The following is a 24,770-nucleotide window of genomic DNA, read 5'->3' as shown; positions in this document are numbered from 1 at the left end:
CTCTTTAATTGGTTTGCCAAGGACACATGGTGAGTCAGTGCCTGAGTTCTGATTCTGGCCCATTTGCTGATCACTAGACAACGTTCAAAAGGCTACACAAACAGAGATTTTGTCTTGCTCCTGAATTGGGCATATCAACATAATTAATACATATTTTAATTACTAGGATAGATTGAAAGAGTGACCACTGTCTATGTAACTTGCATGTGAAATCATGGAATAGCAGCCTAAAAATAGTCATGTGTTTTAAATAGAGAATTTAAGTCTCTAGTAGCATAAAAACATTTGTTTTATTTTTTTCCAAAGAGGTAAGGATCTAGTTCTTTAAAATACCTTAAATCTTTAAAAAAGTTAGAAGTGATTGCAATTGAAATAAACTGGTGGACAGCCTACATCTGACTTACAAGTGCCTGATTAACATAATTAGATGCATAGCTATCACTGCCCTGTATATGTGTGTGGAGATACATAATACTGTGAAAATTCTAAGCTTCTACATGGTTCATAAAGTTAGTGTATCATCACTATTACTTTCCACATTTGAGAAAAGAAGCATCTGGCGGGACTGGAATGTTGCGAATATGTTATTTATAGCCCTAGTATGGTTATGTGCAAGGTTAGACTACAGAAAAGGATTGAAGAAACAGAACAAATGTTATTTATTCTATGGCCCACTCGTATGATTTGTTTAGAACTGTGTTATGTACCTGGTTGTATACAGTTTGTCTAGATGAGGAAACAATTAAATGAGACTGCTGTCTTTTTCTTTACTGCTGTCATGGCAGGCTGGCTTGTTAGCAGTAGTCAAAATCATGGTGCAAGGCAGTACTGATCCACTTTGGGGAATGAAGTAAAATTAGACCCAATTTCAGACTTGTCTTGGGTGCCCAAAAGAGGTGGTTGTGCTTCTTTCTGGGACGCTGCGCATGTTAAGGTGGCAGAGCACCTGCCATAGCCTGTACTTTCTTGCAACCTTAGCAGGAACACTGTCTGAAAAAGCATCTGCTGCTGCTTTTGCTCACTCCATCTGTTCACAAGCTTGGGCCCTAACACTACTCACAAAATGCCATAGACAAATTCGTAGGAGCCCAGATAAAGTTATGAATGAACTATATACGTACAGGTATTGTGAAAAGTGATAGATGAGGATGCAGTGGAAATAGTGCCCAGATTTGCGAGGCTTAATAGTGCATAATAGTAATTAATAATGAATGGATTCTGATCTAGTCTGGATGTTTTGCTAATCTGGTATTGTGACTTTCTGAAATTTTGATCTGTATACTTCCGGTATTTCATTTTTTTCCATATGTAATCAGCCTTGGCATCTGAATGCACATAATCTTCTGAATTCGTCAGCAATGAAGAGCAAATTAGGGAGAAATCAGTTTTCCCAATTTGCTAATCTCTGAGTACAGGACAAAATTGAAATTTAACACCCAGTATTAGCAGTTGCATTATAATAATCTAATTTTCCTTTTTCACAAATCCAGGGAGAGATTGTCTTGGGAGGGGAAGAAAGGAAGGGGGAATGATAAGGAAGGAAAGGCTTAGTCAGTGTGTAAACCACGTTTGTTATTGCCCTTGTGAAGCTAAAGAATGGAGTTGGATGGTGTCATAAGATGTCCTGGCAGGCTTGTTCAACAGGCAGTAATTCAGGTTTGTGCCTAGACAACAGGGGAGAAAAAAAATTAATCCTCTGTGAAGTTGCTGTACACTTAATAAGGAGACTGGTAGGAATGACAATGCAGATAAGAACTCACGCATTCTTTTGGTTTTCAAACAAAACTCACAAGCATTTCTGACGTGCTTTCCTCTGCAATTTCCCAGGCCACATTGCAGTGATTGGAACGTTTATTTTAATCTTTTGACTTCGTAGGCTTTGTTAAGGTTGTAAAGTTACATATTGTTTTTTTCTTTCATGCTTTCTATACATCGTCTTGGTTGAGAAAGATGGAAGGGTTAGCTGCCAAAATTATACCCCTGAAACTGTGTCTGAAGATCAAGAGGCGCTCTCTGCAAAGCGCTCATTCCAGTGCTGTATGCATGCATTGTATCTGGCTTTCTGGCTCTCAGACCTACCTGACAGGTCATTTCTCTAGCTGAGAGAGACACCAATTACTGCTGTGTCCTTTCTTTTTCTTTTCTTCTTAATTCTCCTGTCTCTGCATCCACCTCCTCTAAAAAGAATCATTTATAATTCTGTTATAACCCTTTCTCATCTGCCTTTCATTAGCTCTTTCTGTAAAAACTCCTCCCATTTTTAGAGTAATGTTTTCATCTTTATCTCGTCACCTCCTCCTGTATCTATTTGTTCATGTGAAAGTATTCCACATCAGAGAGTATTAGCTGCTATCATTTTCTGTGACTTCACCCAGAAAAAGGAGTGGCTTTCCAAGCAATGTGGATGCTATGCCACTCATTTCTTATGTAAATATTTTAGTGAGATTTAGTCTAGTATGTGACTAACTGGTACAGAATACAGCGTGATGAAGTCCAGCAGCAAAGTGGTGACAGTGGTAGTTTCAGCACAAGAGCTTCCTATGTTTAGGCATAAATGTACATGGGACTATTAGCCTTTGTGGCTCAGCCTGAAATTTTCTCTGGGGAAACTAAAATAGGACAATTAAGCTAAACCCTCTTCAGCCTGTCACACTGTTCCAGTATTACACTGCTGAAAAATCTTGACATTTTCTTCTTCTTCGCTGTCCTTATTCTAATGATTCTTGTAAGGAATGAACAGGAAAACATTCACATCTGAATTTTGATACCAAGGGAAGGTTTTTATACTTGGAATTTTTTAAAGTAATGTGTTTTACTTAAAGCCAGCTATTTACCAAACTGGAATATAAAATCAGAGTAGAAGAGTAATACTCCCCCCCCACCTTGAATTCATGTCCCTTTAAGGCCTAAGCATTTCAATATAAAAACAAGAAGGTCATGATATAGCTGTCTAAACTTAGAAATTCAGAGCTAAGGAAGACCATTTTTTCTGTAGTGTGCAAGGAAGCTGCACTCCATGAGCTATGTGAATATCCTGCTATAATTCCAGATGTTTGTTATCTAGGCACAACAGGGCAAGTAGAAGTGTAAATGTATTTCAGCCTGTAGAACTTTTAGGCTTTCAGAAGCACAAGAAATAAATGCAAGTGAGGACAGTTGCGTGGAGAGGTAAGTAGCACTATTGTAATAGTTCTCAATGAAGTTAAATTGTTTAAGTGTGTGTAGGCAGCAGCAGGCTCCCTAAAAGACAGATGTTCAAAATAAAGAGGGTTTTGAAGGGATAAGTCCTAAGAATTCAGTAATGATATTGTAATATGGCAGTTCATCCTGCAGGCTTTTAACTGGACATCGGAGTCACAAGAGTTCTTTTAGGTTTAAAGAGCATCTTTTCCCAGAAGTCTGCAGCTTTGTTTATTTTAACATCTGATACATGACCTTAGGTTGATAGTGAGTTCTCAGAAGACTGAGGCAATGTATGTAAGGGAGAGGGAGATACTGCAAAGAATTTGTCAACTCTGTAGTTTTGCACTGATGGCATCTGTCTTCATATTAAAACCGTATATGGCACAAGGGTTCATCTTGATTCCTCACAGTTTCTAGATATACAAATGTCAGTGGACATCCACAATCCCTGTTTCTGTCTGAGTGAAATAACAGACATTGTAGGTTGTCATCTTTCATTGAGTTTAGCCACATACTGATCTCAGTGTGTTCTGAATTTGTTTGTCATAAATTTCTAAAGACAAAACACAGATTTTAAGAGCCTGTAATTCACTGTACTGAAAACTTTCTGCTTACACAAAGTGCCCAAAGTATTTGGCCCTGTTGGCCATGCCTTATTTTAACTATGGATTTCAGTACAAACTTTCAGGTACTCTTTAAATGACTGGAAGGTCTAACATTCAACCCTCTTATTTGCAGTCATTGTCTTAGCTTGTTTTTTCTGATGAATTTCTGCTGAACACAGAGTTGTTCTCAACAGATGGCTCAAAAAAAGCTGAGACACAGAAGAGGTTAGACTGGCCAAGGACCTGTGGCCTCCTGTGAGCCCTCTTCATGTTGCAGTTACCTGGCATTGAGGGTTCTCTCTTAAATGCCCATGTTCTTCTACTCTGTTTTCTTATGTCGCTTGTATGCAACTTACTTTCATTACTTTGTCCTTCATTTCCCATGTTGACTTATCTGGGTTTTCAGCAGCTGTCTCCCTCAGTTCCCAAGGTTGAATTCCTCCAAGGCTTTAAAAACTCCTCTTTAAATACTTGTAACCCCACACCTTTTGTACCATCCTAGGGTGGAAGCTCCTATCCACCTGTTAGTGACTGCAAAGTCACTAATAGAAATCAACCAGGCTGCCTTCAGCTAGCTCTGCATTTGCTCTCTCTGATCTCTTGCTGCTTCAGCCTCCTTGGCATTGGTATTCTCACTTCCCCTTGTCTGATCCTTGCTTTTCATGAAGCTTTTTATTTTTCACAATGGGTGCACTCTGAAAACAACTTCACTGGTGAGTGTCAGCAGGGGGGTTCCTGTTTGTGAATGACTTCTTAATTCCCTTTTTCCTAGCGTTCAGACAGTGCCAGTCAGTCGTGTCTTTTCCTCTTCCCTTTGGAAGTATGCTGATTTGCTTTTCTATCGCAACAAATTCATTCCAGAAGAGTTTTTCAGTACACTTAATGTCTATTTCTGATCTTTACCCTTCAGATTTCTTAAGTTTTATTTATTCAATCCAGTGCTGTGCAGAAAATCCTTTTAAATTAAAACTGTTGTTGTTTTTATGTACCCATGTTAGATCAATAAGAAAAATAGGACAGGAACAGCAGCTTCCCACCTGGAGCTTGTGAGGTTTGTAGCCAGGGGCTTAGCGCAGGCTGGGCAGGTTTGTGGTCCAAGAGGCTCTCTAGCCCCGTGCACCCTTAGATCTCCCTGAAAATCCCAGGGAATCACTGGCCTATGGATATCTTACACTAATGGAACATGTCTTCTGAAGACCTTTTGTAAAAAGATTTGTAAAAGAGTATGGTAATGATGCTATAATGTTACAGTATGTTTCAGTTTCACTAGTTTTAGATTACTGCCAGCAGCATAAAATTTACAGACAGTCCTGCACAAATGAAGACTGAAGAGAGATCTAGTTGTAAGCCTGCTACACAGGTGTTATGTTACTTATGAAGTTCTTAGAAAAACCTCTTAAAACAATATGCTACCCCACAGTTTTTTAACAGCTGCTTTTGCTGATTTGCATTGTGCTTAGCTGGCTGTCAGGCCAAAGAAGGATGAAATACTGACAGAAGGAAAGGTCTAATGGCTTTCATTAGATAACTAGTACATAAAATTCAGAAGCAGTAGACTGCAAATGAGTGACTTACTATCCACAGGTGCTACTGTGTGATGCTCTCCAAATGATGTGCACTTGCTGAGCCAGATATTAAAACACAAATATCAATTAGCTGTATTTTTATAGTGCCATTTGAAAGTTCATGTGGTTTAATATCAAACTGTGGTCTTTTTGATCTAGGCCCATACTTTTTTTTTTTTAATTGAAGTTTTGTTTTGTTTTAAAAAGAGAGAGAAAGTTAGTATTGAACTTCAGGGCTTTTCTTTACCAACATGCATGACGGCTTTCTGCACCTCTAGGAAACTTGGTAGTGGCAGGAAATGTTTTTGGACATGGGAACTCCACTATCTCTGCTGTTAGACTGGCCCCAGGGTGGCTGTTAACAGGGACCTGGTAGCTTGGGAATTAGAATGGGCCAGGGACTATTTCCAGGAAACCCTTTCAGAGCAGGCACCTGTTGTAAGTTTTACTCACGTTAATGTTGTTCTGTGACAGCTGACCTCGGCATTAGGAAGCAGTTTGGGGTACGTCTCATATAACTGTATAGTAGGCTCTCTGTTCAGGACCCTAGCGATAAATATAGCAGTATGCCATGTTATTACAGTGCGAACTTCTGTTCACCAGACTGCTTGAATTTCTTTCATTTCAGGGGGCAATAGAACTTGTGTTCTGCAGCTTTTTGCCTCCAAAATTACTCTGATCCTTAATTTTTAACACATGACTTTGTGTGTCAGCTTTGAATGTAATTTCCTGAATTTGGCATTTCAAGTCAAATACTTACTTCTACAGCTATGGTAGTGGTTTTTTAGAAATAAATTTTGTGGCAGGATATTTGGAATTAATTTAGAGAGAGAAAATGTGTAAGGAAAGGGTACCGAGTATACCTACCGCATCCCATGATGAACTGAATAGTCTCACTGCCTGCTGTGGTGTAGTACCTCATGGCAGATAGAATTTGAGGGCTAATGCCCCCATTATTTCTGTAGGTCAGGATCCTTATCAAGCTGTGTTCAGCTGAACCAACCCATGTTCCAGTGCAGTCTTTCTGTTGACTTAGTAGCGTAGTGCATGAGGAAACTCTGAGCTCCTTCAAATTCAAGCTTTCCATGGCCTTTGCAACTGCTGTATGGGGAAAAAAGCTGTATTAATTCCCAGCACTCTGGAGGGCGAGGCAGATGGAATACAGAACATTAATTGTTTTTACATTAGCACTCTTCTTTGGAAATGTGGTAAGATATTTACTCCACTGTGTCAGGGAGCAAAGGATCAGACCCATTTCCATCACCGTGAAAAAAAAAGGAATAATAATACCTACCTTGTACGGTAAATAAGTAACAGTTCTGTGAACAATTGCATGTGCTGTGAGTGGCCATTAAAATACTAAGTAAATCAGTTGTTACTGGGACTAGTAAAATAAGAATTTCGTAGTGTCTGAAGGCACACAGAATTCAATCCTTACTCTTTTGAAGTGGTTGGAAGGCAAGGTAGTACAGGCGTGCTAAATCATAGTAATATATTTTCAGGTTTTTTGTCTTGACACACACAACTGCTGGGGAAGGTGTTCTGCAGAGGGATGAAGGCAAGTGGTGCAAGTGCATTATTTAAGCACTTGAAGCTGTTGTCTGTTCATTTCTCCAAGCATTTGCTTTTGAAATCATGTTAGTATTCTGTCCTGGAGTTCAAAGCTTAGCTCCTTCCTTTTTCCTATAATGAAATGATGTTTTGTGCATGCAATGTAAGTTGCTCGTATCCTTTAACATATTAGTGCTATAATACTTCAAACTGCTTCTATCAGAAACTGGAAAACATTTTTTCCAGGTCCTAGTCATATTTTCTGGGCTTGTCTTTCAGTTGTCATTTAATAGGTTTAGTGCATGACTAAAGGGTTTTCTGAAATTCCACATAAAATGTTTTATAACACTGTATTGTTAAAGTCTCTTATACCTGACAGCATGACAAAGCCAAATGATTAAGTGTGCAGTGCACTGCAGAGAGACCAGAGCAGCTGTTTACTGGTTACAGTACTACTGCTTTTAAACTTTCTCCACATCTGCAAATGGCCAAGTGAATATTTTTGACAGTGTTATTTTTCATTTTATACACAACAGAATAGCAAAGTAAATTGTCTCAGTATAAAAACGGTTGCAGGAGTTGTATAATCTACATGTTTAAGGTGTGTGGATATATGTATATAGTGTATTCTCTGTATAAAGAGAGACCGAGAGAGAGAATATTAACTGTGATGAAGTCATGAACCCAGGCGCCCGCTATAGGCATCTGCAAACACTGGTTACCCTGGCAACAAGTGGAAAGAGGTTGGAGAGGAAAGCTGGAGTAGGTTGTTGCATTGAATTGTTTTCAGCTTGTTTCTTCCTCACTAAAGCAGGGAGATGTTGAAAGGTATGATGTCCCTCTTTCTATGTGTGTACTATTTTATATGTATTTAGACAGTTGTTGGGAAAGGGAAGGCTAAAAAAAAAAAATACTTGTAATTCAGCTCGATTGGACACGAACTTTTCAATATAAATAATAATATGCATTGCAAATCTGTGGGTTTTTTATGTGCTTAATTTTTGTGTATTATGTTGTAAGGTGAGAGTGCTAAATAGATCTCCAGAGTACAGTACCTGTCCCATCTTCAGCCTGGAGACAAGTGACTGTTGTATATTACGTCTTCAGAAACTGATTTTATTTTAAACTGGGTTTGTAGAGCTAATGTTTGAAAACCTGCCAGGACAGTACAAGTACTGGGTATTACCAAAAGATTTGTTAACTGATATTAAATCTGAGCTTCTGAACACCTTCAGAATATGCTGTACTTACATTCTTGTGCTCTTGCACTTGTGCAGAATATTGTGGCTCATGAGTTAGTGGAGTCTTTACCTCCCTGGGGAAAGTTTTTATTAGAAAAACTAGGACATTATGTTCAGGGCTATAACAGCATCTGCCACAAGACAAATATCAAGATACTCTCTTCAGAAATCTGTTTTAGACAAATAATAGGAGATCCGACTGTGTGTTTCTTCTTGATTATCCTTCTCTCTTTTGCCCTTTTTGTCTGTAATGAAAAAAGATATAATAAATATCTGTGCACTATATTAAAGTATAAATAGTATAAATTATGATATATACACCTGAAACAACCGATTCTTGTCATTTTCAAGAATTTTAAAACATATTTTGTTCATTAACTTTATTTTTAACTTGGAAATAATGCCACTCAAGTGACTATTACCAAAAAAAAAAAAAAAAAAGAAAATTAAAAATTGCACAGTCCTAAAAAAATAGTGTATGACCCAGTCAGGGGATAGAATGCAGTCACTGTGTATTTAACATCTCTGACAGCAAGGGATTGATTAACAGACAGTGGTTCTTGATTTCTCATGTACTGAAAGATGCAGCCTAATAGAATATTAACAAGTGGTGTTTCCAGAAGTGCAGTGATAGAAATAATATGCTTAGTGTGGCAGACTCCTGCCCTTTCATTTCCATTCACTTCTACATGAAAAAGGGCTGACACATAATTTTATTAAAAATGAATCTAATTTTACTACACTATAAAACTGGATCTTCAAAACTAACAAAACCAAATATGATACGGAAGGTGGAAATGCTTAGGAGTATGCTGATTGCTCATAAAAGACCATAGGCTGATATCAGTCTTGTAGCATCTTCCTAGAAATAGGCTGCTCAAAAGAGCTTTTGTCAGTGGGGCATAATTTAGTTAAAATAAAGCACAGCAAATCAGCTTAAGCAACGATATATCTTATAATTAAACAGAGATTATAATCAGCATAAGAGGTAGAGTTTTGTCATTAAACAATAATGCAAGTCAGAGCTCTTATTCTGAATGGTGAACTAATAAGCCTCTAATGTAATTTAGCAGTTGTGTACATACAAAACTATTCTCAGTTAGCAGTATAGTTGAGGCCGTAGGATTTGCAGTTTATTTGTATATAGTATTGTATCTGCTAAATTCATTACTCGTTTTGTATTCATGGTTAATAAGTGGATAAGAAAGATTCTGTTAGTACTTACCCTAGATACTTAAGACTGTGAGTTTGGAGTCTTGGAGTAAGTTAAAAAGGAGTTGACTTCTTAGCTGTCTTGTAGGGTAATCTTCTGAAATCATCATTTTAATCTTGCTTTTCTTCAAATGTTGATGTAATGTTCCTTTCTGCCTTTTGATCAAGTGTCTTGTAGCCATTTCAGTGTAGGAGTCTTCTGGGTTTAGACTACAGCTTATCGTCAGACACTAGCAGTGTAATGGGATATGTGTGTATTGGCTTCAGGCCACGTTAGGGCTGATCCTTGTTCGTACAGTCTCTTGTACTTTGTCAGCATGTGGTTAAATCATACGTGTATCTGGTATAAAGGGCAGGCAAATACACAAAATGATCCTTCAGCTATCCTCTGCTTCTTAAACAGGGAAACAATGAATTGTGATTTTCCTAGTCAAGATTCCTGTAGTTAAGTACTTCCTTCTGTGTTGTTTTTAAGCTGATTTGGTCTATTAATACAATATATGTATAGATGAAACTATTATTTCCCTACTTCCAATGCTGTATTTTGAAGTATCCATAGAGAAATCTGCAAGAGAGTGCTGAGAATGAGAAGTACATTCTTCTGCATTAGACCTTTCCATTTTATGCTTGATAGTGAGTGGAACATCACAGAACAGAAGCTGCCTCTGATTTGTGCTGTAGCGTGTGACCTTTCCTTTTTGGGAACTATTGGAGAATTCTCTACAAGCAAACTCATTTATCCTAAGGCTTACATTGGCTATCAGCTACAAGTTTAGATGATGGGTTCTTTCCTTTACCAATGAAAATTAGTGGATGAAAGAACTTAACGGCCTGCTTTGGTAAGCCTTTTTTTGGACAAATTATTCAAGGACCCTAGAAAATCTAATTCATTAAAAAAGTTGCATCTTTCTAACTGCATTGATCTGACTTTTACCACGCTGTTAGGCTGTAATGTTGTCTTAGGCATTTTCTGCAAGGGAAACTCTCATACAGGAGAATATTACCATGGTAAATTCCAAGTTCTTATCTACATTGATGAAGATGGAGAAGTGTTTTCAACACTTGAGGGGGTGGGAGTATTTTTCCAATGAGGAAAGGTTGAAATATATATTCCTTTTTAAGACATACTGTCAAAATCCTAAATTAATTTAGAGTATGGACATATCAAGAATTTTAGAGCAAGTTAGACTGTGAATATTGCATCTGCTGCTCTGTGATAGATGTCTGTGCACACCTTAGCCTGTGTAAATAAAAGGTGATTCAAATTAGACTAGACAGCCCTTTGTTTTTGAAGGATATCTTCATTTTTATCAGAGAATAAGAGCTTGTTTGTGTGTCCGTAGCCTTGAAAGGCTAGCTGCTGTTTCAGTCTGCCCTTCCCAGAAAGGGCATCAGTAGCTCTCAGTAGTTCAGTGAAAATTGCTCGTTATGTACAATATGCAGCTCAGTGTATAAGAAAACTGGTTTAACACTGCATTAATTTAAAAGCAGATAGAGCTGGTATGTAATAAAGAGACTGCACACAGACATACATGGATGCTGAGTTATAAACATCCCAAGTTCTGGAATAGCAGAATGTGGGAATTTTAGACTAATGTATTTACAGTGGACATATCAGTGAAAAGTGGGCATTTAGTATAACTTGATATTGGTCTCATAAAAACCAGATTTGTCCCTGTTACTGGATGTTTACAGTAATTAATCTTACTTACCAGTAAGCTGCACTTCAGTGTAGCATGTACCTGTGGTTGCAGACCAGAGAGGGGACCCATCAATCGCAGCTGGCTCATCATTAAGGGCGATGGATTTTGCTCTGCATGCATGGCAGGTGTTTCAACCCTCACATCTCCAAAGGAGAATGGTCAGTTGCATGTGTTTTTCTTGCAGCTGTGCAGAGATAACAAACTGTCATACACAAGAATTTTTTCTTTCACTTTTAAAATTACATTTACTTTCTTTTTTTAAGAGTTTGAATTGATGGCATCAAGTATGAAAAAGTTGGTATTGCCATCTTAGCTTGCCAATATTTAATTTCACTCAGTCATGTTACGGTTTAGAAATAGAGCCAGGGTTAAAAAAAATTTCTACCAGTTGGTTAGACAGCAAAAGGATCAAGGCTTAGGAAAGAGATCAGGATGTGTCCTAATCTGTGAATTATATTTCATTAATAAAGAGGAAGAAGAGCTTGAAGTGCCTTTGGAGGGGCTTGGATTTCAGCAACAGGAGTCACGGCTTTGTCAGCAGATGAAAATGGCTACTGTTGCACCATCGCCAGAGCCTGTTTGCTGGCAAGTGGAATCGGTGACCAGCACAAATTCGGGACATGTTTGTACCCAAGGTAGGAGCTTTCTGTGCTTCAGAGAATTCTGGAAATGGGTGGTTAGCTGTGGATCAGTCTGTATGGATTGATCAATGGATAGTTGTGATACATATTCCTCAGTTTCTCTGCCTGCCTTCCAGTCAAGTATTCCAGAGTTTAGAGGCATTCCTGGCAATGTCCCAGCTTCCTGGGAAAGTGTCTTGTCGTCCCTTAATGGTTATTCTTTTTGGTGCATGACTCACATGCTAAATACCACAGCAGCAAAGCCAAATAAAAAACTACCCAGTACCAGGCTATCATGCTATATAGTTTGTGCATCCTTTAAAGTAGAATTTTTCTTAATTGAAATCTTACATGGGGCAATATGACAACGCTTTGGATTACACTATTGGAATATTTAGCAGAAGGAAACGATTTTTCACAAAACCTGACTCACTCAGTCTGAGTAAACATAAAAAACAGCATTACAGCAGTTAACGCTTTCTATCCCTCCTCTGCCCCCTTCCCAAGAGAAGTAGGAGTTGGTGTTTTAATTGAAAAAATGTAAAACTTGGTATTTCAGGCAGGCATAATCTAGATATTCATGTTTGGGTTATCTTGTATTTCCTTATTTGTGAGAGGCAGATTATCCTGTGTCTGATTACTGCAACATTTCTGGTACTCTACTCTGAAATGATTGGCTGCCCATGGAGATGGGTCACTGACCTTGATGGAAAGCCATGCCTCATCTGTTGTGGCAGTTCTTACATTCTTGTGTACAGTTGAGAACATACAATTCAATTTTACATCCCTTAGTAGCTAGTCCTACTGCTGGTTGTTTTCAGGATAGCATCAGGAAGCTCCATTTTATTTTGCTGTGTTTAAGTGGCCATGTCAGTTCCAGAAATCTGCAAGAGATGGATTTGACAAGACTGAATCTGTAAAAATGTATATGAACACCTGCCATTATTATCAGTCTGAGACAGACTTTGGTGTTTGCATTCATATAACTTAAAAAAAAAAAAATCGTTTTGACTCCATATGAAGCAGCATTATTAGTAAGAAATCAAGAAATCTCTTTTAACAAATTCTCAGTTTTTAATGTGAGAGCACTGTCTTCTACTGGTTATTGTTGCATATATATAATTTTGTAATGTGATAGTGCCCAAGGAAGGGCCAGATCCCTCTTTGCTTCATGAGATGAGCCCTGTCTGAGCAAGTCTGCATTGTAAAGACCACAAGCTGAGACACTTGGGAAGTATGTGGAAACTAGTGTGGCAGACAGTGGCATGAGCACCCCAAGGAGGTTTCTATGGCAGGATTTGAAGAGAGTAATGAGGAAATTTTGACAGGCGTTACCATACATTTTTCTTAAATTGTTGAGGAGTTGCTGTCTCAGTAATTAAAGAGGTAACACTATGGTGGAGGAAATTAAGACTCATAAGTAAAGCTAAGTAGTTTTATTTGTTGCATTACAGAATGGAGAGGCAGTTAGAGATTGCAAAGATAAGATGATTGCATCTGAAACAACAAGTGGGAAAATGGTGTTTGTAGTAGCCTTCTAACTAGATGTAGATGGGTCAGTGCTGCACTGCCACTTGTTATGCTTGGTCAGACTGAGTTTCTGCTGTCTGGTAAGATTTTTTTAAAATTATTACTGGATTTCAGTTGTCATGATAGAATCTTGAGGCACTATCTTCTTCTGTTTCTAAGCCTTAATTAAAAGCAAGTCTTGAAGAAAGGCCTTTTGAGTCAGCCATATGTCTAACAATGAACCATTCCCTCTTCTTTGACATCTGAAATCCTAGATAGCTTCCTAACATGTTTTTTCTTATTATTTTCTGTTTAGCCTCCAGTTCCAAGCCTGAACTCAGCTCCAGTTCACAGACTTTGGGAAGTCAGCAGAACAAGACAGATGGCACCCGAGTAAAAACTCGCATTCTGCCCAACATGCCAAAGCTTTTCATACCTTCATCTGTCACCAAATTTCCACCTGAGATCACTGTCACTCCACCCACTCCCACCCTCCTTTCTCCAAAGGGCAGCATTTCAGAAGAGACCAAGCAAAAATTAAAGGTAATAAAAGGGAAACAGTAATTTTTTTAGATTATTGTTTTTATCTTAATTCTCCCCTCAGTAAAATACTTGTATGAAAGGAGCAACAGTTCTTGTCCCCAGAGATAGAATATTCTATCTCTTTGTAACCAGAGATAGAATAAGTAGTAGAAGAAGATGCTAGCTGTTATCAACAGGAACCAGTTTTAAAGGACTGGTGAAATACTGGCCATGGGTGAAATCATAGCTATTCTAGTCCTTACCCCTTTTCTGAGAGAATTAGGAAGAATTATAAAAATGGGTGAGGGAGCTAGTGCAGCCATTGCAATTCTTAGGTTAGTGGAAGCTAGCAGAATATTAACTGTGGGGAAGCCTACTGGTAAATGTTATGTTGTTTCACATTAGGATGCCATATCTTTTATAGAAGTAAGAGAGCTATTGAATGTGAAGGAATAGCAACCAGTTGGCTTTTATCCCTGTGATCATGGGTTTATCCTGACTATTTAGCAATATATTCTCTCTCTCTCTTTTTGGGATCAGTCTGCTATTTTGTCTGCTCAGTCTGCAGCGAATGTAAAGAAGGAGAGCCTTTGTCAGCCAGCTTTGGAAATCTTAGAGACCTCAAGCCAGGAGTCCTCACTGGAAAGTGATACTGATGAAGATGATGACTACATGGACATATGAATGAATTCTGGCCATCATCAACACCAACCATATAACCATTCTTCTTGTTGCCAGCATCTCTGGCAGTCGAAACATCTTCGTTGGCATTACTCTCCATTTAATCCGCATCATTGTGTTCTTCACTTTCATTACCTTTGTTATCACCACTACCACTTGTATTGCCTTCAAAATCTTCGCCATTCTCCCCATCATGGTGCTTGATGGAAAGAATGATTGTTTACCAGGGAGTTAATTAATTTGGACCACGCTGTCACCTTTAACTTCAGTAAATGCAAGGATGTTTTGAGCTGCAACTCACATCTCTCTACTGTTCCTGCTTCTTCAAACCAGAGCCTTGGGAGTCACTCCAATAGCTCTTTTCTATAGCATTTTCTTCCTTTTAGTCGACTTTTTGCATTTTCCCCACTAGTTAAGTTTTTCCCTCAATAATTCAACAACCTAACATCTGTCTAGCCATGCCAGGATTAGTCCAACAGCTCCTTTTAAGGTGAATGGAGTAGGAAAATTTTGCTGAGCTGGTAGAGGTTTAAATTGCATCAAGGAAGTTTATGGCTTTGTTGTGGGGCAAGAAGGGTGAGCTGAGAGTCTGTCAGCTCCTTGGCACTGCTGGGTGCTTTGTTGGAATTTGACTCGGTGGCAATAGGCAAACAACCAGCTTTTCCAGGCAGACAGAGAGGTTGGCCTCCCGTTTGTGCTCATTTCACACCAATGTATGAGGTCCAGCAAAAATGATCTACCTGAATGTTGGCTTACAGAACTGATCTTTCCAGAATTGTCTTACAGTCCCTTCTCTTCTAATGCCTTGGACAAGCATTTTGAATTAGGGGCTAGATGATATTTTTATGGTGGTATTGAAAAAACTTGAAAGATTTCAATACCATTTCAGTAATGTCTGTTTTTTACAGAATGACACGAAAAGGTGTTTTTTATCTATCTGCAGAGGGACTGCTCACAGTTATTTATATGAGAAAATAATGGTAACAAAGATCCTTTTTTTTTTTTTTCTACTAAATGTTACTTGGTAAAATAATGAATGCAAACCATGCAAAAAAAATACGTCACACACTATATATACACACGTGTACGCCCACACACATATATATATGTGTATGTACATATATATATGTATGTATATGAAAAAGAAAATGCATACAGCTTGCAATGTCAGATTTCTTTGTGTTTGGGGGAGGTGGTTTTCTGTAAAATGCAGAGCTTTGTATAAACTTTTGTTTTTTTCTAATAAAGTTGAAATCTACTGTTGTCTCTGTCTGAGAGGGCAAGGTGCCATGGTTCTGGAAAAAGTACTACTCCTCCCTTCCTTTTATTTCTTGGATAAGAAGGTAGTGGAGGAAGGGGGTGGGGGGAAGCCTCTTCCTTTTCTGAAGACTGCCGGAGCTCTTCGGATAGGTTTGGTCTTGTGTGACCCAGAACCTGGGTCAGCCAGTGTTGCCAAGATTGCCTGCAAACGAGTTCACTTCCCCATTGAGACGTGATCTGAATTCTTTTTCAACTATCTGAGTAACTTTGAATGCTGATGAACAACATAAGGGGGAAGACAACACATAGTGAACAGGATCACACAGAATATTTGGCTGTACAAATTAGCATTTAATCCACTATTACAGTGATCGCTCTCATTCACCCTAAGAATGGTGAATGGACCCTGGATAAAAAGAAGCAGCATCAAACTTTGTATTGCAAGTTTATTCTCATATTCTGGGTTATTTGTTTTGAACAAAATGTAATTTGTAAGCAAGTGAGTATGCACATTTTGGGCATATTAGCAACTGTTCATGTAACTTGTTCACTTACTACAAGTGATAGGTGAGCTGGATGCAACTGATGTGGAAAAGATCAGGTAACTGAATGGTAAAAGCAAATGGCTATTTTCAATAGTAATATGTTTTCAGTGTTTGCTCTTTAATTTGGTGTAAGTTATAAATACAGTGTATAGCATACTGGATAGTCATTGACTGGTAATAGGCTAAGGTAGCTTTAGAGGATCAGGCATGATCTTTATTTTTTTAGAAGATAGCACGGGAAAAAAGAAATCAGCTTCTTATGAGAAATGGAACGCAACTCAGAGGATGTAGTTCTAAATAGGGCTCTTTCACCCAAATAGAGTAGACTACATAGGCTTTTTGGCTAATGTATATTCTTAAATGTATGGCTAACTTTAAGATCGCATTTAAATTCTTAGGTCTGTGCTTCTAGCATGGGATTGATACATGAATACAGAGCATTTGATTTTCTTAATTCAATTTGGTCACTGAAAATGGTTGTTTTCCTTTATTATTCTTCAGGATTTCTTGGCATTAGGCATTTTGCCTTTTTTTTTTTTCTTTCTCCAGAGCTTGCTGAAATGTCTGATCTTGAGCTTTCTTTTGACTTCTAGTCCTGCTTTTTGAGAAGGATTTAATTTTTTGCTGGTTAAGGAAAGCTAGAACAGTAAGTGAAACTGTTCCTATCAGCAAAGAGAGCTGAACTTTGCTGATCTGCTCTAAACTCATTTTAATCTTCAAACTACACAACTGTGCAACTTGTTTTATCCTGTATTCAAAACTCTCACCTGTTTTTCCTTTTTTTTTTTTTAATCTATGATCTTTTATTCACATTGTGCTCTTGGGTAGCTCAAGGACTTTTTCTCAAGCTCAAGAAGTTACCGAGACTGAACTACACAGGCCACCTCCTTCAAATGCTTCCCTTCTGCTAATGACTAAATTGTCTGTTGCTCAGCTGTGGGCCATCTTCCACAATGGGTATTACTGCTGATGTATGCTAAAGGAGCTGTTCTTCTTCTATATGTGTGAAATCATCTCTCTGTAAGTACAGTTTATGTAGTTCTTCAGTTCAAGGAGCCATATTCTGAAGTGAAGATCCCTGGATGCATTTACATACAATGTTTGTCTGAAGCACCATCCCTAAAGGTACTTGGAGCAAGAACTGCAAATCCTTACAAACAGAAGTATTCACTTTATATGGCATCTTATGAAGCCTGGCAATATAATTTTGTGGAATTTTCAAGGAAAAAAAGCATTATGGTAAAACTGCAGTTAGCTATGAGTTTACTTGAAGCAATTTATTTGATTTCAGTCTAATCCTAGTTGTAATAGCTTGAAATCCAAGTATAGGCAAGGTCCAACTTACCAAGTAGCATATCAAACGTAAACACAACATCTGTCTTCAGGATTTACTGGGTAATCGTTGCTTCTGGAATCTCAGCGTTCCCAGGTGTCTTTCTAATGTGCCAGACAATAAATGGCAGCTACTGAAGTATATTGCTTTTGTATTTTTTTTGGTTTGGTTTTTCTCTGCAAAGCTATAGGGACAGGAATGTCTGGTGCCTAAAGTAAACTTAAAGGTAAGGGCTGTGACCAAGTGGGGTGAGGGGGAGGTCATCCCCCCACCCCCACCCTGCCAGAAAAGCCAAACTTAAAGATTTCCAGGCAAATAGCTTTGTTCCAAATCTTTGTTCCAAAGCAAACAGAAAAATAAATTATTTTGAATCAGATGTTGAGAGTAATTTGTGGATAGTTGATATACTCAGTGCTGTTACTGGGCATTGTTTTTACACATGGTAAGATACCTTTCACTGATCACCGTTGTTAAGGTATATAGTACTGGGATTTGGCTGTGTTTAATGCAATTTCATTTCCTGGCACAAGGATTATATAATCTATGTATAGTTAAGACCATCGAGACTTTACCTCTCTGAGGCAAGGACTAGTGTTTTACTAAGAATTAATTTTGTTGGGCACAGCTGTCATTAGTGGCTTCTGCCCACTGTCTCAGAAATGGTGTTCTTCAAAAGCTAATAATGTTTCATTCCACAAGCAAAATATCTAATCAAGGAAGATACTGAGTATCTTCCTTAATTTTATGATGTACTAGGGTTTGTCAGTTGTTGTCTCTTGTTTTGTTTTTTTTTTAATTAGAATGAGATTTCCTCATGAATAATGAAATTAATGTCTTTTGCAGCCAAAATAAACACCATATGGTCAGGGAGAAAGGGACCAGGAAAAGATGAGGAAGGCATGGCAGCCGAAGCTGATTAGGAGACAAAATGGACTGAATGGAAACAGAGGGGCCAGGTGAGAGTAGACTAAGTTACCATCCAGGGTGGGATCACACCATCGTTAAATTCAACATTCTGGTTTTGGCAGTGGTGTTGATATTTCAATGAAGCTGAAGAATCCGTTGTGTATGTAGCTTGTGTGTACAGTGTTACACACCGTGCAAAGCTCATTTCTGTTCCTGCAGGTGCTTGTCATATTCTTTAAGGAAAAAAAGTAGCAGGGTAGATGAATTGGGATGCTCAGAAGAAAAAGCAGCAGGCATAAATCTTACGATCTCTTAGTCACGTAAAGCTGGGATGAAGAAGCTTTGTTCTTGCAGTTGAAGATGATGGTAAGAACTTCAGTGTAGGTGCTGAGTGGTCATGGCCATCTTTCCATTTCTTCTGGCTGATGACTAGGAATCCACTAGTACTAAGGTTTTGAAGCATGTGTCAGGATTTTGGGAGTAACTTTGGGGTACTGTACCACCGGCTGTACGAGCACAAGTTATGCCTTTGTGAGAACTTCCCTGTGGGGGACTCAGCTGCTGTTGTTGCAGGGCACAGTGCAACAGGTAGCGTTGTGAAGGGTAACAGACCAGCATCTGAGGTTTGTTGGCTTCTGGAGGATGACTTATCTTCACTTGAATGGCTCTTTCGCATTAATACTTAGAGACTCCAGGCAAATCTCATCAGAGGTTTAAAGACACATCTCTCCTTGTTCCTGCTGCTGTTTATCTAATGCCTGTATGAGGATGACACCCCATCAGCAAGCACTTGTTAGCCAAATCCAGATCCCCTGTTCCACAGTCTTCAAAGCTGTCTTAGCGCTCGCTGACCTCTGTGCAGCTTTGTTTACGTAATGTGGGTATCTTGCTGCCTGTGGATTTCTTTTGGCCACAGCTGTCCCTTACAGTATTGGGGCCATAGAGACTATATATGCAACATGCACGTTTGTTTGATCACACACACGCACACGAGCCATCTATACCAAGCACACGAGCTGTTTGCCATGTCTTTAGGAATTCGATGTTTGCAGAGGCTCTGATGCTGGCTCAAGTTGCAACCTTGCAATGCTCAGATGCAACAGCACAGTAGCTATGGATGTCGAGGGGCTTTTCTGTATATTATCTCAGAAATATTTTCTATCCTATGGATTGATTTATTCCTAATAACATGTCATGTGTGAATAAGAACAAGGCATGTGGCAGGTCTGGCTGGAGTGCAGTCTCAAGGCTGTGAGTGCATCTCTGTATAGGCCTGTGCCCAGAGTTCATCCCGTGTCACTGTCCACTCCGGTAGCGCTAGAGGGGGCCCTAGGACAGAGAAGAGGGGAAAAAAAAGAAAGGGAAAGGGGGAAAAAAAAAAGGGGAAAGGGAAAAAACCAACCCCCACCCCACACCAAAACCTAAAATGAATGACCAGGATCTATCTTTAAACTTCTGAAAGACTAAATTACATTGCTGGTTTTGACCTCACTTACTTCTATTGGCTTTCTGCTACTGTACCATACGTTCTTTTCATAATATATAGTCTGATTCAAAGCAGAGGGAATGAGAATCCTCATAGTCTGTTTACAGGATTCTGTCCCATGTTCCTGGCCATAGCAAAAACCAAACAAACAAAAAAACCCTGCTTACTTTGTTACCATTAATACTGCAACTTAGCAGGAAAACAGATCCACTATAGACTTGCTTTTCACACGAAATCTGTTTGCCCCATAACTCTGTTTTTCCTTTTTTATCTTTTTTTTTTTGTTTTTTAATTCCCCTATAAAAAGCCTACTGGGTGTTTTCCATTTTCTTAATGTACAACATATTATAATGGGGGAGAGAAAGAGTATCTTTTAGCAGTTAATCTTGTGTAAAAGGACTCAAATAATGCTTTCTGCTTCGTCAGTGTAAATCAATTCAATCCTAGTTCATTGCAGTGGCATGGGGTTTGTACCATTGTAACTGAGCCCAAGAGTAGGTGATAAACATGCAACTCATGGATCTGTAAAGTGTTTTGAGATAGTTTTGTTAAAGTAAAATTCTAATTACGGACAAAAATGTGTATGAAAACGATGGAAGAAATATGTAGCTTTCAAGCTTGGAAAAAATCTTGTGTAACACTCTGTTATCTAAAGTAGTCAAGAGCTAAGATCAAGTACTGTAGTCATCTTGCAGAAATGCACGTGAAACGGGATAGTGAGGTGGAGCTGAGGCCACGAACTGACTGCAGAATCAGAAAAACAAAGTAACTTCTACCAAGGGGAAAAGTAAAATCACACTTCTGCCTGTATTTAAGATTTATCTGCGCAATTAAATGATTGTGTATATAGCTTGGTACAAAAGCATTCAATTATATAATCCCAGTGGGAGGAACACTTCGCAATGTCTCTCTAAGTACATTGTCTTATTGAAGGAAACTGCCTGTCTAAAACCAAGTCAACATATCTGGTAAAAAGTAGGTTTTGCTCTCAGATGAGACACTGATATCCCCCTCTCAATTATTATTTCTCAGCCTATTTTTTTCTCTCCCTTCTCTTTCAGAGACCCTGCAAACAACAGTGAATTCCAGTATAAATGGAATATAAACAAAGTTCATATATGGTATAAGCATATGAGAACTACATTGGAATGGTATTCATTTAATTTTAGTTAGAGTGATGTTATTCTGACTACAAGTGAAAGGCCATGTAGCAGGCCAAAGGCATTTTAGACATAGTGCTTCCTGTGTGAATGCTTAATTGTTACGTATAACTACAGTTGGATCAAGAACCTGTCTACATATTCACATTCTTTTCTTTTTACTTCTCTGAGGTTTTTGACAGGTATGGAGGGCTGTTCACAAGAAATAATATGCAACTGAGTTTTATTTGCAAATATGCATAGCATGAACTATTATCTAATATAGCACTGAACACATACTGTTCAGTAATAATTAGTAAAGGATGTTGTATGAGCAGAAAAGCTTTGTACTTTAGAAGTGTTCTTTGATTCCTTGTAATGTAAGTCACACCAGAGATTTAATTTCCTGAAGTTACACACTAAAATGTATGAAGAGTCACATTTTCTCTTCTAAATGTGTGTGTGTATATAAAATGTAACTCCTTCAATAAGATTGCAATGATCATTTTCTTTTCCTCTTAAGAGATGGCACTAGATGTATTCTCAAAGAATAGATTAACTTGTTAATTGAGCCAACATATAAAACCACCATGCTATATGAATGTCAGAAAGCAGTAGTTTGAATATGGAAATTTGTCACTTAGGAATGTCTAGACTGTATATTAGATTTCCATTAAGTTAGATTGGGTTAGAAAAAAAAATTAAGGTTTAGAAATTTATAGTGGAAGTTACTGAGCTTACAATATCATTTGCAACGCTGTGCACTCAAGTAATCAATGCAAGTTCAAACAAATAACAGTGCTGCTATGACTTCCCCAATAGACGGCACTGCTGGAAATGCTTCCTATACTTAATAAGTAAATGGGCTTTCCTGGGAGCAAAACAAAGAGTCTGACGTGTTGTCTCACAGCAAGTAGCAGTGGTACAAGATGATTTTTCAGTTTGGCTTTCTTGAACATAATAACAGCTCAGGATTGCACATCGTAAAGTATTGCTGCAAAAAGAAGTGCAGGAGTTTCTTGTTGATAACCTGGGTCTGTTGATCCCCTTGCTTTGCTAGCATAAAGAAGCCTTTAAATTCTGCCCGTGCAGTTAGAACGAGCCATTGGCAGTGCTGTCAGACTGTCCACATTTCAACTGTGAGAAGACAGAGACATGGGTCTTTCTGTAGAAGCCAAACAAGCCGAGTGCATTTACTGGTACAGTCTTGGATGCACTGTGATGCTTTTCATTGTCTCAAAATCAATCTTCCAATGAACTGAGCAGAGATTCTCCTACACTGGCAAGGTTTTCCAGGCCTGTACTTTTCTTTGGAAGTTGTTAAGAAAGCAGATTTTCTCAATGTAAGAAAAAAATGAGAAAGCAGTGCAGGATTGCTAGAAAGCCTGCAGCCTCAAAGTAATTTTAATCCCTCGAGGTCTTCCACCGCCTCCCCCTCGGCCACAAATACGTCCCTGTTCAGCTGGGATGACAGGTGCTGAGCCTGGCCTGAGCACCGCAACCCTCCCTCTGGAGGAGCAGAACAACTCCCCAGGCTGAGCTCCTCGGACATGTGTATTGGCAGCTGGTAAGAGGCAGACACAAGGTCCTTTAACAACTGCACATAATTCAGATGACTGCTCTGGAGATGTTACCGTCTAAATTAGTGAGTTCACTTTTAGACAATTGACAATTGAATTAAAATGTAAGAGAGAGTCAATAGTATGTGCTTACGTGCACTCCTCCTGCATTTGCTTTTTTAATAAGGTTAACTTCTTGCAATTTCAGTGAAACTCAGAAATATTTACGTTACCATTATAATGCCCAGTTTGTATGGTCACATTTCAGTAATGACAACTCGGATACAAAGACAGCACAGTGCAGCAACTGACGTGATCTCTAGTACTATGAAGACAAACAGAAAAGTAGCTGTAAAGAATATGAAAATATGGAAATGTTATTTCCAAGTGTAGAGAGTCTGCTGGCGAAGAGGGAGAGAGGAGGAGGACAAGATTTCTTCTAAAATATGTGCCTGATTCAACAAGGTACCTAAATATAAATGACCACTGTTGATTTCAATGAAGATAGCAAAGGGCATCATCAGCTTATATTTCACCATAGGCTTACATTGTATACAATTTCTTTAATGGCCTAAAGTATTTCTACAACTAAAATTTTGATCGAAAACAGGTGCTTTAAAATAAATAGACTTAACTTCCTCAGTACTTGCAAACTCAAGAGTTCACAGTTAACCACTGAAAAGTGCAAAAGGCCAAAGAAAGGTGGAAGTATCTCTGCTGGTAAAAATCTCAGCCCAAATGAAATCTGTGGGAGACTGAGTGACTATGAAGAATAGGCTTGGGTATGGTAGGGTGTGCAAATAAAATGACAATGTAACGTGAGGTTTAGATAACAAATCAATCGGAGTAAACAGGAACAAACTATAGTTTTAAAATTGCGCTATATTAATTTGAGAGCAGTACTAAGGAAGTCAAAATTCCCCAATTAATTCTTCCTGAAATTATGATGGCTATGGCATATAGATGAGCTTTGGAGAGCAACTGGCATCATCTACACAAGTTCCAGGAAGGGAGATCACAAAATGAAGTTCCATTTAGTGATACCTGTCTTTATGTGATCCCTGGGACAGCATGTTTATTAGGAATATCACTTTCTTTAAGAGCTTTTCTCCCCCATCCTCACTAGTTGATATTGTTCCAGCAAGGAAATCCTGGTGGCTTTCAGAACAGCAGCAGCAGAGGTGGTGATATTTACTGAATATTTACTGACGAGAAGCTGGCTCGTTCTTGGTGTGTTCTCTCTCTGGGCTTTGTCAATGTTCACTTTCTGCACCTATTTCATAATAACACCATTGATTTATTGGCTAAATCATAAGAGTCAAAAGAACTGAATTGTGCATCCAAGCTTTCCCACTAGATGGTGAGTTTTTCAATTAACCATTTATCTTCCATTTTCTGTGTCCATAAAATGGAAACTATTTGTCCAAGACAAAAAAAGAAACAACCACCCCAAATGGCCACTGAATTTGAAGCTAAGACATTTTTATATATCTTAAATTGGTTTGAAGATAAAATTATAAACAATTTTAGTTAAAACGATGGCTTTTTTCATTTTGAGTGAATAAATATTAATATCCACTAGGAACCCCTCCCATAGTTGAGTTAAAAAAGAGCAATACAGAGTGTCACCTGAATTTTTGTCAGGGTGAATAACACATAGCTTCCCATGAGCAGAATTCTGGAGAAGACTAACAAGTGTCTGCTTATATAAGTGTAGAACATGCTCAGGTTTTTTGAGAGTCCTTAGCTCTGATTGCTGAGAAATTGGGATAATTCAGTGCAGCAAAAACAAGTCTTTTTTTCTAATCAAGACTTACTTGGATTTTTCAGTTTTTCCCATTCCCCAGTGGAAATTTCCTGTGTCTTGTAACCATTTAACAGTATGTTACTAACCATCCATTATGTCCTGCCTTATTCTCTTTTAGATGAAAGACCCATGTAAAAAAAGAAATCGCCAACACCTGTGACTGAATTTGAGCGATAATGTCAATGGAATTAACACATTGCCATTGTTGAATGGTCTCCTGTGGTTGTATAAACATCAAGGTAACACATTTCCAAAGCAGAAGACATTACTGCTGCGATACTGTTGTTTTGAGAATATTTCCTTACTGCCAAAATGCTGATGTAGATTTAGTATTTTGCCTGGT

General features: G+C 38.4%; 1 protein-coding gene and 1 long non-coding RNA gene across 3 annotated transcripts in view; one reads left to right on the top strand and one right to left on the bottom strand.

Moving 5' to 3' along the window:
* Window positions 1–15,664, top strand: part of CABIN1 (calcineurin binding protein 1) — a 121,992-nt gene extending 106,328 nt beyond the window's left edge. The window contains exons 35-37 of the mRNA XM_075515822.1: window positions 11,531–11,695; window positions 13,506–13,732; window positions 14,252–15,664. Coding sequence (XP_075371937.1) covers window positions 11,531–11,695; window positions 13,506–13,732; window positions 14,252–14,395 — 536 coding nt within the window. The 3' untranslated portion in view covers window positions 14,396–15,664. The remainder of the gene's footprint in view (window positions 1–11,530; window positions 11,696–13,505; window positions 13,733–14,251) is intronic.
* LOC142416348 (uncharacterized) lies at window positions 1,480–9,578 on the bottom strand. Of its 2 annotated transcripts, none has more exons than XR_012777704.1 (4): window positions 9,371–9,578; window positions 8,156–8,390; window positions 6,221–6,454; window positions 1,480–1,664 (listed from the first exon to the last, which is right to left on the bottom strand). It is a non-coding gene; the product is annotated as an uncharacterized LOC142416348 (long non-coding RNA). The 2 variants fall into 2 exon arrangements; XR_012777705.1 differs by having other exon boundaries at window positions 6,221–6,451.
* Window positions 15,665–24,770: the final 9,106 nt, after the last annotated feature.

The sequence above is a fragment of the Mycteria americana genome, chromosome 13 (genome assembly GCF_035582795.1).
Source record: "Mycteria americana isolate JAX WOST 10 ecotype Jacksonville Zoo and Gardens chromosome 13, USCA_MyAme_1.0, whole genome shotgun sequence".
NCBI classification, from domain to species: Eukaryota; Metazoa; Chordata; class Aves; order Ciconiiformes; family Ciconiidae; genus Mycteria; species Mycteria americana.
Note: the sequence above shows the minus strand (reverse complement) of the source record. Positions and strands in the feature narration are given on the sequence as shown.